The 16,529-nt window shown below is 42.6% G+C and overlaps 1 protein-coding gene across 1 annotated transcript in view; it reads left to right on the top strand.

Moving 5' to 3' along the window:
- The first annotated feature begins 736 nt into the window (after positions 1-736).
- CDH26 (cadherin 26) overlaps positions 737-16,529 on the top strand; it is a 33,863-nt gene continuing 18,070 nt past the window's right edge. Inside the window, 6 exon segments of the mRNA XM_030533343.1 lie at positions 737-817; positions 10,242-10,319; positions 11,237-11,359; positions 12,646-12,807; positions 13,936-14,083; positions 16,323-16,489. Of these exon segments, the coding sequence (XP_030389203.1) occupies positions 785-817; positions 10,242-10,319; positions 11,237-11,359; positions 12,646-12,807; positions 13,936-14,083; positions 16,323-16,489 (711 nt within the window). The 5' untranslated portion in view covers positions 737-784.

Here is a 16,529-nt window from a genome sequence, read left to right as displayed (position 1 = left end):
CTATGCACCTATGGTGCGCGTTTCATTTTCCTGCTACAAGTGGGTAGCGCTTAAGAGATACCACTATTTATTCCCTCCAATCAGGAAGCCAGCCAGAGCCCATGGTTACACTTAAGCACAACCAAGCTGGAGCCCAGCAGGGCAGATTGCTGCATGACTCTAGTTTGAACATCTCCACAATCTCCCCTGGGCAGAGCCTCATGTTGTCCACGTGCACGGAGACAGTTTGCTAGGGCCAGAGCTGACTCCCACCCCCTCTCCCTTCCTCAGGCTGAGCCCCCCCGGGTCCCCGGCAATTCCACGCTTTGGTTACAGCTAGTGGAAGTGAGGGGGCCGCAGGATCACGCCCCAGAAGAATGGCACGAGCCCTGCAGCTCCCCCCTCCTTCCCGGGGGCCCTGTGTAGCGCGCCCACCCCGCTCTTCCCAGCCACGCGCGCTCCGGAGCTGGCACCTGCCCCGGCCCCAAACTCTGCCTGCGGAGCGGAGCCGGACCCGCACGTCGCAGCCGGGCTCTGCCTGCACCTCCAGCAACTACTGACAGGGACCGCGGGCATCTCCCCCCGCCGGCGTGGGAGGGGGAGCCCCTCGCCCCCCCCCCGCCTCGCTCCGCGGGTCCCCGCCTCTCCGGGAAGCGGCCGCGGTACCCCCGCGCCGATCCCTGCGGGGGAGGGGGTGGGGCGGAACGTGCAGCCCAGGCCGCTCCTCCAACCCGCTTTATAAGCGGGGATGCTGCGGTGCAGCGGCTCAGACCCGCTCGCGCTCCGGTCACCGCCTCTGCTGGCCATGAGGCGCCTGGCAGCGCTGCTTCTCCTGGCGGTAGGTGCGCGGGGGACCGTGGGGGACGGGGCTCTCCGCGGGGGCTGCGGGGCACCGGGCGGTGGAAGAGGCTGGGGCAGCCTGGAGCGGTGCACAGGCAGCGGATGCGGGAGCTGGGGAAGCTCCGGAGAAAAGATACATAAGAGTCTGCTAGGCGTCCCCCGCACCTGTGCAGGGGTAATTCAGTGCCACCAGCTACACCCCACCGCATTAAACTGCCCCACTGCGGTAACGCTGGTTAGGGGGGAGGGGGATGCCTTTGGAAATAGAAATCTTTGCCCTTGAAATAGTTTGCCTGTTAACCTACCTTCTTCAGAGAGGCGTTGATCTCAAGGAGGTGGGCTTGGCCAACTTTGGTTTTTGTTTTTTAATAATATCACTTTTAAGCACTTTGATTTTTAATCAATTTACATTTTCATAGTTGTGGGAAGTTATGGAGGGGCCAGACACTAATTATTTAATGACAGTAGATGAGATTTAAAAAAGTTAAGGCTTTATAACCATTAAAACATAAGTTGTCAACAGCATAATAGACAAAGTAAATATCCTTAAATCAATTCTAGTACATTTTGAAGCAGAATTTTTCTTACATTGTCTAAGCTGTAAATTTAAATCATCATGGATGGAAATTTGTCAGTTTGTGTATCTTTGGTGAAATCAATGTTTACCAACAAAAATCTAATCCTTAAAAGCCTACAAATCAATTAATCAGTGATTTAGATAATGGCATAGAGCAGGGGTTCTCACACTGGGGGTCAGGACTCCTCAGAGGGTCGCAAGGTTATTACATGGGGGGGCTGCGAGCTGTCAGCCTTCACCCCAAACCCTGCTTTGCATCCAGCATTTATAATGGTGTTAAATATATAAAAAAGTGTTTTTAATGTATAAGGGCGGTCACACTCAGAGGCTTGCTATGTGAAAGGGGTCACCAGTACAAAAGTCTCAGAACCCCTGGCATAGAGAGTACACTTGTAAAGATTGTGGATGATATCAAGCTGGGAGGGGTTGAAAGTGCTTTGGAGGCTAGGAATAAAATTCAGAATGATCTGGACAAACTGGAGAAATGGTCTGAAGTAAATACAATGAAGTTCAGTAAGGACAAATGTAAAGTACTCCATTTAGGAAGGAACAATCAGTTGCACACCTACAAAATGGGAAATGACTGCCTAGGAAAGAGTACTGCGGAAAGGGATCTGGGGTAATAGTGGACCACAAGCTAAATATGAGCCAATGGTGTAACACCTTTGCAAAAAAAGCAAACATCATTCTGGGAGGTATTAACAGGATGTTGTAAGCAAGTCACGAGAAGGAATTCTTCCGCTCTACTCCACCCTGATTAGGCCTCAACTGGAGTATTGTGTCCAGTTCCGGGTGCCATGTTTCAGGAAAGATGTGGACAGATTGGAGAAAGTCCACAGAAGAGCAACAAAAATGATTAATGGTCTAGAAAACATGATCTAAGAGGGAAGATTGAGAAAATTGGGTTTGTTTAGTCTGGAAAAGAGAAGACTGAGAGGGGACATGATAACAATTTTCAAGTACATAAAAGGTTGTTACAAGGAGGAGGGAGAAAAATTGTTCTTCTTGTCCTATCCTCAGAGGTTAAGAAGCAATGGGCTTAAATTGCAGCAAGGGAGGTTTAGTTTAGACATGAGGAAAAACTTTCTAACTGTCAGGGTGGTTAAGCACTGCAATAAATTGCCTAGGGAGGTTGTGGAATCTCCATCACTGGGTATTTTAAGAGCAGTTTGGACAAATACCTGTCAGGGATGGTGTAGATAATACTTAGTCCTGCCTTGAGTGCAGGGGACTGGACTAGATGACCTCTTGAGGTCCCTTCCAGGTCTATGATTCTATGAAATAGGTTCTTTTGGGCAAAAAATAACCAAAGAAGTTGAAGATATTGCTGCAAGGTAAAACAATGGAAATAATACATAAAGTGTTGGTACCAATCTCAGTCCCCAGTTCTACAAAGAATTACTTTAAAGCATATGAATAGTCCCATTAAGATGAGTGGAACTACAGTAGAACCTGAGAGTTACGAACTGACCCATTCAACTACAAGCTTCACTTGGAACCGAAAGTGAACAATCAGGCAGCAGCAGAAATAATAATAATAATAAAAAAGCAAATACAGAACAGTACCATGTTAAATGTAAACGACTAAAAAAAAAGTTAATTTTTTTTGACAAGGTAAGGAAACTGTTTCTGTGCTTGTTTCATTAAAATTAAGATGGTTAATGTCACGGAGTCCCCAGGTGATACTCTGGAACTGCTCCCCACAAAGCCAGTCAGGTCTCTGGGGAGCCTCCTCTCCCTTGGAGCAGACTGTTTTCAGGGTAAGAAGCTCACACGACTTCACCTTCATGGGTCTGACCTTGGAGCATTCAGCATATGCTTCTCTGTGTGCTTCCCACAGTGAGTCCACCCAGGCGGGGTCCTAGGAAAGCACAGGGTCCTGCACCCCCACTTCGCAGTCAGCAATGACTCTTAGCCAGCCAGTAAAACAGAGGTTTATTAGAAGACAGGAACACGGTCTAAAAAAGAGCTTGTAGGTATAGAGAACAGGACCCTCAGCTGAGTCCATTCTGGGGCCCAGCAAGCCAGACAGCCCCGTCTGCACTCACTTCCCGTCCCCAGCCAGCTCCCAACTGAAACCCCCTTCAGCCCCTCCTTCTCTGCGGAGTTCTTTTCCAGGGCCAGGAGGTCACTTGACCTCTTCGTTCTCCCATACCTTTAGCATCCCCGTGCGGGGCAGGGGGGAAGAACTCGGGCCATTAATTGCCAGGAGACAGAGCGTTGGTCAGAAACTGAGGCATCCACACAGTATTCAGAGGAAACATTAAGAACAGTTCCACTTGTCACAGTTCAAAGCAACATTTTCTTCTGCATAGTAAAGTTTCAAAGCTGTATTAAGTCAATATTCAGTTGTAAACTTTTGAAAGAACCACAACATTTTGTTCAGAGTTACGAACATTTCAGAATTACAAATTACCTCCATTTCCGAGGTGTTCATAACTCTGAGGTTCTACTGTAGTGACATGCTTGAAGTTAGGCCATGCCACGAAAGGGGGAACAATATTTCTCTGATCAGCAGTTCACACTTTTGTATGCTGTTTAAGGAAATGGGTATGGACCGTGGAGTAACTTCATTAATTTCAGATGCAATAAAGCAGACCTTTGTACTGTGCTTGTGCTTAATGCCCTTTATGACAAAAACTTGGTCTTCCATGGAAAAGCTTGTTTGTGTTTGCAGATAACTAGTTCTACATAATATCCTTTCATATACTATTGTGATGTTCCCCTCTGGTGTAACTTGGTCCCGTGATCTGCTCGGTCACTCCAATCTTTGACTCTGGGAGCCAGCCTTACCCTGCTCTGCTGTGAGAACCCCACTCCTGGGCTGTTCACACACAGCCTCCGGCATGTAAGCTGCTCTCAGCTACTTGCAACCGAATGACACTAGCCTATATCTCCGGTCCCAGACCCAACCCTAGGAACCTCCGTCTCGCAGTGTCCAGTTATGCCAACTGGACGCTGCAAGCTTATATGAGTTCATCAATTTAACAAAGAAAACTGATATGTATCAGAGTTCTTATCCCAAGGGGAGCCTCTAACATGCTTCAAACCAAACACACTGGTTAAAGTAGAATAAAAAACCCAAATGTATTAACTATAAAGATTATAAATCAAAGCATACCAAGTCAGATCTGGTCAAAAGAAATAAAGGATTCTGTCATTTGTTCAGCTGCAGAACTCCGCCAGCTAACAATTGGGACAGTTTCCTTAATCCCTTCCCCTGTGCCTGAGAGAATGTTGCCTTGTGCTGGAAAGGAGCTAGTCTCAGCCCTCCCATATTTGGAAGCAACCTGATTCCCTGTGTTATAGAGCCGCGGTTTGCCGCTCCAGGCCAACATTTTCATAGTTGTGGGAAGTTATGGAGCGGCCACACACTAATTATTTAATGACAGTAGATGAGATAAGGCTTTATACCCATTAAAACACAAGTTGTCAACAGCATAATAGACAAAATAAATATCCTTAAATCAAGTCTAGTACATTTTGAAGCAGAATTTTTCTTACATTGTCTAGCTTTAAATTTAAATGATCATGGATAGAAATTTGTCAGTTTCTGTATGTTCGATGAAATCAACATTTACTAACAAAAATCTAATCCTTCCAAGCCTACAAATAAATTAATCAATGATTTAGATAATGTCATAGAGAGTACACGTATAAAGTTTGCCGATGGTACTAAGCTGGGAGAGGTTGAAAGTGCTTTGGAGGATAGGATTGAAATTCAAAATGATCCGGACAACTGGAGAAATGGTCTGAAGTAAATACAATGAAGTTCTATAAGGATAAATGTAAAGTACTCCATTTAGGAAGGAACAATCAGTTGCACACCTACAAAATGGGAAATGACTGCCTAGGAAAGAGTACTGCGGAAAGGGATCTGGGGTAATAGTGGACCACAAGCTAAATATGAGTCAATAGTGTAACACTTTTGCAAAAAAAGCAAACATCATTCTGGGATGTATTAGCAGGAGTGTTGTAAGCAAGACACGAGAAGGAATTCTTCCGCTCTACTCCACGCTGATTAGGCCTCAGCTGGAGTATTGTGTCCAGTTCTGGGTGCCATGTTTCAGGAAAGATGTGGACAGATTGGAGAAAGTCCACAGAAGAGCAACAAAAGTGATTAATGGACTAGAAAACATGATCTAAGAGGGAAGATTGAGAAAATTGGGTTTGTTTAGTCTGGAAAAGAGAAGACTGATAACATGATAACAATTTTCAAGTATATAAAAGGTTGTTACAAGGAAGAGGGAGAAAAATTGTTGTTCTTAACCTCTGAAGATAGGACAAGAAGCAATGGGCTTAAATTGCAGCAAGGGCGGTTTAGGTTGGACATGAAGAAAAACTTGCTAACTGTCAGGGTGGTTAAATTGTCTAGAGAGGTTGTGGAATCTCCATCATTGGGGATTTTTAAGAGCAGGTTGGACAAACACCTGTCAGGGATGGTATAGATAATACTTAGTTCTGCCTTGAGTGCAGGGGATTGGACTAGATGACCTCTTGAGGTCCCTTCCAGGTCTATGATTCTATGAAATAGGTTCCTTTGGCAAAAAATAACCAAAGAAGTTGATGATATTGCTACAAGATAAAACGATGGAAATAATACATAAAAAGTGTTGGTACCAATCTCAGTGCCCAGTTCTACAAAGAATTACTTTAAAGCATATAAATAGTCCCGTTAAGATGAGTGGAACTACTGTAGAACCTAAGAGTTACGAACTGACCCATTCAACTACACGCTTCACTTGGAACCGAAAGTACACAATCAGGCAGCAGCAGAAATAATAATAATGATTTAAAAAAAGCAAATACAGAACAGTACTGTGTTCAATGTAAATGACTAAAAAAGGGAAACTTTAAAAAAAAATTGGACAAGGTAAGGAAACTGTTTCTGTCCTTGTTTCATTAAAATTAAGATGGTTAAAAGCAACATTTTCTTCTGCATAGTAAAGTTTCAAAGCTGTATTAAATCAATATTCAGTTGTAAACTTTTGGAAGAACCGCCATAACATGTTGTTCAGAGTTATGAACATTTCAGAATTACAAATTACTTCCATTTCCGAGGTGCTCATAACTCTGAGGTTCTACTGTAGTGAGATGCTTGAAGTTAAGCATTTGTGAAAGTCTCTGCAGAATTAACTATCATAAGCAAACCATTACTGTGCAATGCTCCTGCTGCAGAGGACATTTTTGTGTGTGTGCGTGCGTGTGTGCGTGCGTGTGTGCGTGTGTGTGTGTGAGAGAGAGACAGGTGGTGGGTAGGGGCTGATGGCGAGTTTCCACCCTACCCCTGCCTCTGTCTGAATTTACAAGACAGCATGCTGACACACTCTGCCCCCCCAAAACACACTTTCTCTCCCCCTACATACACGCAACACACTCCCTGTCATACTCCCCATCCCCTCATTTGAAAAGCAGCTGGCAATCTAGTAGGATGCCCATGGAACAATGGGATTGGGGAACCTGCATTATGTGACACTGTGCCTGCCCCATTGAGCATTGCTAACCCTTTCCAAAGCACGCTGCAGCCACTTGCACACTGGGATAGCTACCACAATGCACTGCTCTCTGTGGCGTTGTAAGAACTGCTAATGTGGACGTGCTCCACAGTCACAAGGAGCAAGTGTGAACACACGGCAGTGCTTTCCCTGCTGCTGTCTCCAAGGGCTAGTTTAACTCCCGGTACTCTACATCTGCAAGTGTAGCCACAGCCTGAGTCTGTGTTGTAGAGTGAAAGGAAGGGAAGTGTGGCTGGAAGGGTTATGGGTTTTACCAGGCACAGACTGAGTTATGGCCACATTCTGTTACTGCTTGCTGAGCACCTGAAGCCAGCACTTCTCAGGATATGGTCCTGTGGAAATGGCAGAGAATGACTTGCCTGCCACATGTACTGGAAGGGTGTAAATACCGAAGACAGAGAAATCAGCATGGTACAAAGTGGCTGTAGCTAAAAATAATGGAATGAAATGAAGAGAAGGGTAACTAGGAGAGCATGTAGCTGAGCTGAGCTTTACAAGATAATTTCCCATGGAAAATGGTGAAAGCCCCATCCAGTGGGCCATTTTGTTCAATCAGTTAATGAACAGCAATTGATATTAACAATGCATATCACAATATAGTCCTGGGAGACACTTCAAACTAGCATGCGAAGCATTAGAACGTATACATTGGGGGATCAATCCTGCACTCTCCCCAGGGGATAGACTAGAGGACCTGATAACATGCCATGAAAGGAGGAACAATATTTCTCTGACCAGCAGTTCACACTTTTGTATGCTGTTTAAGGAAATGGGTATGGACCTTGGAGTAACTTCACTAATTTCAGTTGCAATAAAGCAGACCTTTGTACTGTGCTTGTGCTTAATGCCCTTTATGATAAAAACTTGGTCTTCCATGGAAAAGCTTGTTTGTGTTTGCAGATAACTAGTTCTACATAATATCCTTTCATATACTATTGTGATGTTCCCCTCTGGTGTAATCTGGACCCGTGATCTGCTCGGTCACTCCAATCCTTGATTTCGGGAGCCAGCCTTACCCTGCTCTGCTGTGAGAACCCGCTCCTGGGCTGTTCACACACAGCCTCTGGCATGTAAGCTGCTCCCAGCTACTTGTAACCGAATGACACTAGCTAATATCTCCGGTCTCAGACACAACTCTAGGAACCTCTATCTCGCAGTGTCCAGTTATGCCCACTGGACTTGCAAGCTTATATGAATTCATCTGTTTAACAAAGAAATTGATATGTATTAGGCTTGTTATCCCAAGGGGAACCTCTGACACACTTCAAACCAAATGCACGCTTCAGGTAGAATAAACAAACAAATGTATTAACTATAAAGATAGATTTTAAGTGATTATAAGTCAAGGCATAACAGGTGGGATTTGGTCAAATGAAATAAAAGCAAAACGAATTCTAAGCTGATCTTAACACTTTCAGTGCCCTTACAAACTTAGATGCTTCTCACCACAGGGGGGCTGGTTGCTCTTCAGCCAAGCTCTCCCTTTTGATCAGTACTTCAGTCGCTTGGTGTGGTGTCTGTAGATGTAGGTGGAAAAGAGAGAGAGAGCATGGCAAATGTCTCTCCTTTTTATCATGCCCTTTCTTTCTTCTTGGCTTTGCCCCCTCCCGCTTCAGAGTCAGGTGAGCATTACTTCATCGCAGTTCCAAACTGACCAAAGGAAGGGGGGTGACTCCCTCGAGAATCTAAGGGCTTGTCTACACCACACAGCTTTTAGCGACAAGGCTGGGTCGACCCAGCCTTGTTGCTAAAAGTCAGCATGTGTAAATGCTCTTTGTTGGTACTTTGTCGGCACTTTTGCCGACAAAATACTTCCAGCCCCTGCCAATAAAGCTGCGTTCACACTGCTACTTGCGTTGGCAAAACTGTTGTCTTTCATGGGGAGCGGGGGGGCTTTTTTAAGTACCCATGAAAGAAAAACGTTTTGTCAATAACTTCACAGTGTAGACCTACCCTAACAGATTTTTTTGTTGCTGCCTATGCCAGCATCTTTTGTTCCTGTGAGGCGGGGCTGGGTTTGCCCCATACCTGCCCAGATGAGGTGTGAACTGCCTGTCTGCTCTTAGAAAGTTTTTGTCTGGGCCTGCTTTAAGCCATAAGGATACATTTTCAGCCTCACAACTATATACATGAAATTATAACCCATAACATAACTATAACATCACTATAACAGCAATACTTAGTACATCATGAGCCTTCCATAGACACCCGACATGACAAACTTTGCATTGGATACCACACAATCATTTTACAAGGATGAACATGAGGGTGCTGGGTGTTCCCCCGAGGTACAGAGCATCACAACTAAAGAGACAGAAAGCTCTCAAAAGGATGGGCTTTCTCTTCTGGTTATAAACGGCACTCACAACACTTGATCCACAATTACATTGCAGTTGCAAATCAAATAGTTTAGTGGTCTTGACTGCCCTTGCAAATAATTTTGCAGGTACAAAATTGAAAATTCCGGTTTTGTGGGTACAGGCTACATCTGGAAAATGGAGCCTAAGTCTCAGCTTTGTTGAAAACATACCCCCACTTGTGAGCTCAACACTGAAAATGCCACAGCTGTGAAAGTTGTTTTGTAGAACTTCTTTCTTTTAATTTGCAAAGGAGCCCAAGGGAGTTAGATAGCTACTGAAATTCCATGGGAGCTGGGGTCTTGACTCCCTTAGTCTCCATTGAAAATCTCAACTGCAGACCAAATAGAGTGGGATTTTTAAAATTGTTCATGGTTGACGTGGTTCTTCTCCCAACGATACTGACATCAACGGGAAGAGTGATAAACCACCAGTGAGTGCTTTTGAAAATCCCACCTGACAAGTCCTTGTTTTAGGACCTAACACTTTTAAGCCATAAAAGTCAACGAGCTCACTCTTAAAGCAAAGAAATAATTGACCACTTGCTTGTGTAAGAGTACCCTTTACTACAGTAATTATCCTTTTAGGTTGAGTACTGGTATGTTGTAGGACTGCATATCAGAATATTAGTATTTCCTAGTATTTGTTTGGATTTGGAAAAAAACAGAAATGTATGGAGTCAGGTGTGAAGCAACACTATTACAAGAAGATAAACAAATTTATGATACTAGCAATTTTTAGTAAGTTCTGGAGAGAGAAAGAAACCCAATCCACTGTAAATCAATCTCTGTTTTATACTTCACAATTTGGGAAATGCTTGATGAGAACTCTTCTTAGAGTCAGATGTCTTTTGGTTCCTTTTTCTGTTTGAAAAGCAATGTACTTTCTGTTGTGTAAGTACAATATTACATAAATCTCACAGACAGCTTATAATTAGCCATCCCTCTAATTAAAGCCATTTTGTTTTATAAGGTTACTGCTGCCAAGAACACCTCTCCTGAAAAGGACAGTGTCCGTCTAATAAAGACCATCAGCAAGACAAGCAGCAAGGTTTGTTAGTCTACTAATTTACTTAATAAATAATGTATTTAAAATTGGGAGTAGAGTGATATATAAATATTTAGGATTTGCAATGCTAGTCGTGGCTTGCAAGAAATCACCATGATATAAAAAGGCAGGGAAGAATTAGTTGCATTATTAAAAGGCCAGGTCACGCTCTTTGATGAACCCTTTATGCTTGAGAAGTCGAAGGGAAGAGTGGCCTATTTGCAAAAGTGTTTCCATCAGGTACCTGCCCCCCTTGTATCTAAGTGCCAAATTTGTTCTTATGGCTGCGCCTGTTAGTATGTATGTTTGGGGAAAAGTTCACTCCCTATTAGAGGAAGTATTAGAGCAGGGGTAGGCAACCTATGGCACACATGCCAAAGGCAGCAAGTGAGCTGACTTTCAGTGGCACTCATACTGCCTGGGTCCTGGCCACCCATATGGGGGGTGGGATCTGCATTTTAATTTAATTTTAAGTGAAGCTTCTTAAACATTTTAAAAACCTTATTTACTTTACATACAACAATAGTTTAGTTATATATTATAGACTTATAGAAAGAGACCTTCTAAAAACGTTACAATGTATTACTGGCACGTGAAACCTTCAATTAGAGTGAATAAATGAAGACTTGGCACAGCACTTCTGAAAGGTTGCCAACTCCTGTATTAGAGAGTAGACAGGTACAACACTTGGTCAATCACTTTCTTCCTTCTTGTCTATTGTACCCCACATAGGGCTGGGAATCAGGAAATTCCAAGTTCTAATCCCAATTCTGTTGAAAACTTTAATGATTTTAAAATATTAGGTTTATACTCAAGACTCTTATAAAATAGTTTAATCATAAAAGCAAAATCTGCAATTCACAATCTATTGGGAGAGTCACCTCTCACTTTGTGACCTGAATTCATTATTATATCAACAGGGGCTGGATCATTATCAGTCAGAAAATCTTCATCCTCTATGGCGTACAAAAAGGAGATGGACTATAACCACCTTTGAACTTGAAGAGGAGGACAAAGGACCATTCCCCAAACTTGCTGGAGAGGTAAAACAAAAACTCTTAGTAAGGATATTCCTCTTTCCTCTATAGAATACTATCCATCGCAGATTGAGGCCTCCAATGTAGTGGGGTGGAGAGGCTGCCACTCTTCCACTGTGGAACATGACTGGTCCTCATTTGAGAGACTGGTACCTTGCTTACACACCACATGAGATAGAAACATAAGAACTGTCATAGCAGGTTGGACCCGTGATCCATCTAGACCAGTATTCCTTCCCTGACAGTGATCAGCCCCAGCTGCTTCAGAGGAAGTGAAGAAATCCATGGACAACTCAGGAAAAAGTGTCCATAGGAGTTGTTTCTTCCTATGAGTTAGCATTAGGTACATTAGAGTTTATATGGAGGAGAAAGTCCAATAGAAAACTAAAGTCTTTGTTCCTTATTTGATTAATCTTTTGGTCTTTCATGACAGTACATTGCCTCTCATTCCATGGCTACTTAGTCTCCTTAATAGCCTCTGGAAGGGATTTTGTGGAAGACTTTTTGAAAGTCCAACTGGTTCTCCATTATCTACTGGTTGTTGTTTTTTTGGTCACACTAAAAGAACTGCGGTAGGGAGGTTTGATATTCCTTTACAGAAGCAGTGCTGGCTTGTCCCTGTCATATTATGTTCATCTAGGCATTTTTTTATAGTATTCATCTATTTTTAATTGTTGTTTCAACAAGATTACTTGATAATGAAGTAGGGTTCACTAGTCTGTAATTCTCAGGTTCTCAGAGTGATCATATCTTAAAGATAGGCATAACTTTTTGCTGTTCTCAATATCCGCTTTTACAGTTGCTGATTCTGATGCGTGATTATAGATTTTTGGTAACAGTTCACACCTTTTGTTCTTCAGTTTCTTAAGAACACTTGGGTCCAAGTTAACTGGGCCTGGGGATTCGCTGCTCTTTAATTTATGAGTTTGTCCTTCCTCTTAATACATTAGGGTCCAATCCAACTGGCTTTCTATTAATTTCAATAGGATTTGGATCAAACCCTTAATTACAAAGGCTCCATGAGTACTATGAAGATCTCCCACTTCTGGTAAAAATTGCTTCTTATAAAAAAATTGGCATCACAATTTGAATTAACATAGTAGCTAGAAACATCCTATGGTATTTATTCTCCCAGAGTGTGGAGTCATATAACTATGACTATATAAATGTACCAGATGAATATGTTGTCCTGAACTTTTTTCAGTGTGTCTTTAAAACCTTTAAATTCCAGTGCTGAAACTTAATCCTTATGATACAATTGGCTTTTCACTAATGCTCCATTTCTTTTGTAGCTGTTCAACAACGTGTCATATAATATGTCCATAAAATATTTAATCAGTGGACCTGGTGTAAATGAATCTCCAGAGTTTGGGTTGTTTTCTATAGAAGACGATGCCAATGGACATGTGTACGTGCATCGTACCATTGACAGAGAGAACACCCCCTTTTTTAAGGTAAATAGAGTTTAGAAGAACAGTTAAGCATATGGCAACTCTAAATTACTCTCCCAGTGCTAAATGTTTCATATGAAGGAGAAATCCAGTAGTAAATTCAAGTCTGTATTTGTTTGTTACTTTCTTGCTTAACTCTTATGATAATAAATATCATATAAGAGTTATCATAAATAAATATCTGCATGGCCAATGATCTCCATAAAATTGCTTCAATTATCTAAACATTGATCAATGTCCTTGTCTAACCTTTGTGCCTTGCTTGAAGTGCTGCAAACCCAGAATTTTACTCCTTGCATAGCTACAGTGATATTGCTATAAAGCCGCACAAGGAGTTCTAAGGAAGCATTGTTGAACCTGAAGTTTAAGGTTCTTGTTGTACACCTCATTATAAATTGCAGTTCTAGCAGAAAAGTACGAGTTGTAAAACCATAAACTATTGGCCTGTAGTACAGTGCTATTGCACCATTACTGTTTCTGGAAGCAAATTTATGCTGATGTATAAAGGAAGTATTGATACTGGTCATCAGAAAATTCCTTCTCCTCTTGTATGCAGATTTGAGAGCTCAATGTTTAGGTACCATAACCAAAGGATGGCCTTTGTATTCAGGGAGGCTAGGCATTGTGAACCACCCTCCCGATGTAGAGTTGGGCCCTCTTCCGCCACATGAGTTATTGTCTGGTGCTGCCCCACAAGCACAGTGTGGAGAGGAAACCAGGCCAAGCTGGTGTATAGTTGCAGCAACTCTGAATGGCCTAGAAAGAAGCCTGCCAAGCCTGGTCCACAAACTACATCAAGTGGACCAAAAGGCAGGTGCTGCAATGGTCTTCTGAATTTACATGATGTGTTAGATTCTCCCGTTGCTGGGTTATTTTGCACAGCTGCATTTCCATTTTATCTCTGTATTTATTTTTACAAAAAGTCTAGAACTTTACCATGTTTAGTTTTTAAATGCAGATGGTAATTGTTTTGAGTTGTACTAACTTTGCCAAGTGAAGCAACTTATTGTTAGTGATGCAAAGCAAAAAAAAAATAGCCAAATATGTTTATAACTGAAATGGCTTAAAGAGATTTCCTGTGCAATTCTGACAGCTAACTTTTTTGTTTCTGTATCGATATCCATTACTCAGATACGTTTTGATGTTGCACATACAATGACTGGGAAGATAGCGGACAGATCTTTATTTTTCAATATTAAGATTAAAGACATTAATGATAATGCACCCAAGTTTCCCAAGGAGGAATTTAACATTACTATAAAAGAAAACCATGATACAGGTAAGTGCTATCTAAAGAAGCGATTTCTAGTGGCTTGTGGGGTTTTCCCCCTCCCCTGTAGTTTTATTCAAATATACATAGGTTTAGGGCAGTGTTTCTCAAACTAGGGTCGCCGCTTGTGTAGGGAAAGCCCCTGGCGGGCCACGGCGGTTTGTTTACCTGCCCCATCCTCAGGTCCGGCTGATTGCAGTGGTGCGGGCCGAGGGACATACTGACCGCCACTTCCAGCAGCTCCCATTGGCCTGAAAGGGCGAAACACAACCAGTGGGAGTCGCGATCGGCCAGACCTTTGGGTGGGGCAGGTAAACAAACCGGCCCAGCCCACCAGGGGCTTTCCCTACACAAGCAGCGACCCCTGTTTTGAGAAACACTGGTTTAGGGAGTGAAAGAACAATTTTCCATTTCTGTTAGAGTCATAAGTAATGTACAGACAGGTCACAATTCTGTAAGTACCAAATAAAAGGTGCTTACAGACTGTCACAAGTAGCCCCATTGCCTTCAGTACCATGATACTTGCTGTTGTTTTCAGACTTGGGCCCTATAGTAATTCCTTTGCTACTATCACCTCTGATTGCAGTATGGCAATTGAATTAAGTCTTAACTAAAGGAAGAATTGGTCTGAAATCAGTTTCTTGTAAAGAATGCAGCAAAAAAGAGAATGCAGTTTGGGGAGTCATTTTTATCATGCAGTTGAAATGATGTTGCAAAGTTTGAGGCTTAAAGTCGTATTTTCCTTGACCAGAGAAGGTTCATAATGAAAGCCCTGCATGAAGTGTCTTAGTGTGCATGTGAGAAGCTGTAATGCCCAAGTTATTGTGTACATCAACTTTAAATACACATTGGCAGCATGTTATACATAAACACCAAATATCTTTAGCAAAACCTCCAGCATTCTTGGGTCTGGTACCTTTTTATCAGTCAAAACTTGCACACAATTGTAGAGAACTTAAAGGATGAGAAGTAGACAGGGCCAGCTCCAACCTGGAAATAACAATCTCAGGGTCATACACTGTTGATGTCAATGGCAAAATTCACATTGATTTTAGTGGGAACAGATTCAGAGCCTTTCTACATAATTCCAGTATCCTTTATCTCCATATGGAACACAGTCATTTTCAGCAGTAGAGCTTTCAGTGTTCCTGGCAGGCATGTGAATCAGTTGTCTAGTGGTTGGACTTGGAAGCTGATAGGGTCCTGCTCCTTACAGGAGGTGCTGAGCATGTTGCAGGATTGGACCCTTTCATCCTTACAGATAAGAACATAAAAGCTGCCATACTGGGTCAGATCATGGTCTATCTTGCCCAGTATCCTGTCTCTGATAGTGGCCTGTACCACAGCTTCCGGGGCAATGAAGAGAACAGGATAATTATGGAGTGATCCATCCTGTCATTCTTGGCTTCAGGTAGTCAGAAATTTAAGGCAGTTGTGAGCATGGGGTTGCATCCCTGACCATATTGCCAAATAGCCATCAACGGATCTATCCTCCATGAACTTATGCAGTTCTTTTTGAACCATGTTATACTCTTGGCTATCAGAACATCCCATGGCAATGAGTTCCACTGGTTAGTTGTGCATTATTTGAAGAAGTACTTCCTCTTGTTTGCATTAAACCTGCTGCCTATTAACTTCATCAGATGACCCCTGTTTTTTTGTATTGGTTGAAAGGATAAATAACACTTCTCTTTCCACATTTTATAGATCTCTATCATCGTCCCTTAGTCATCTCTTTTCAAAGCTAAGCAACCCTAATATTTTTAGTTTTTCCCTTGCATGGAAGCCATCTCTGAACCTTTTCCAGTTCCACTAATGAACCAGACGATAAACAAAAAACTGGACTGGGTGTGCTCGGAAAGAACAGTGATGTGAACACACAGTGTGAGGCTGACTGGCAGCACTGCTGGGTTAGAAACCAGTGAATGTTTAGTAAAGAAATACAGAAATGCAATAAATATCTTTATAGTATCTCTCTCTTACAAATTTCTGTCCCTAAATGAGCTAGAGTAATTATAATAGTGGGAGAGGAAGCAGGAGCTGCAGAGGAAGAGAAACATAAGTGGCAAACCTCAGTCCAAATGTGGAGAGAATATGTGGAGGTACAGAGGAGTCTAGTGGACATGCAGAAGCCTTGGAGTAATGAGAGGGGAGGGGAAGTAGTAGAGAGGGATAAAAGTCATTAGGCCCAAGCACATCCATGTCAGTAGTGAGCTCATATAATAAATGCTTCAATTCTTCATCCTAGATGAGCCAGTTTTCCAAGTGACAGCCCTTGACAAAGATGAAGAAGACACCGCTAATTCTCGGGTGACCTATTCCCTTACTACACAGACACCCAATCTGAAAGAGCCCAGATTTGACCTCAATCCTACCAGTGGTTTTATAGTGATTTCAGGATGCTTGGATCATCAGGTGAAGTACATAATATGTTATGATATATACTTGCCATGTA

This window comes from Gopherus evgoodei, chromosome 14 (assembly GCF_007399415.2).
Source record: "Gopherus evgoodei ecotype Sinaloan lineage chromosome 14, rGopEvg1_v1.p, whole genome shotgun sequence".
Taxonomy (NCBI): Eukaryota; Metazoa; Chordata; order Testudines; family Testudinidae; genus Gopherus; species Gopherus evgoodei.
The sequence above is the reverse complement of the archived record's forward strand: the minus strand, read 5'-3'. Positions and strand labels throughout refer to the sequence as shown.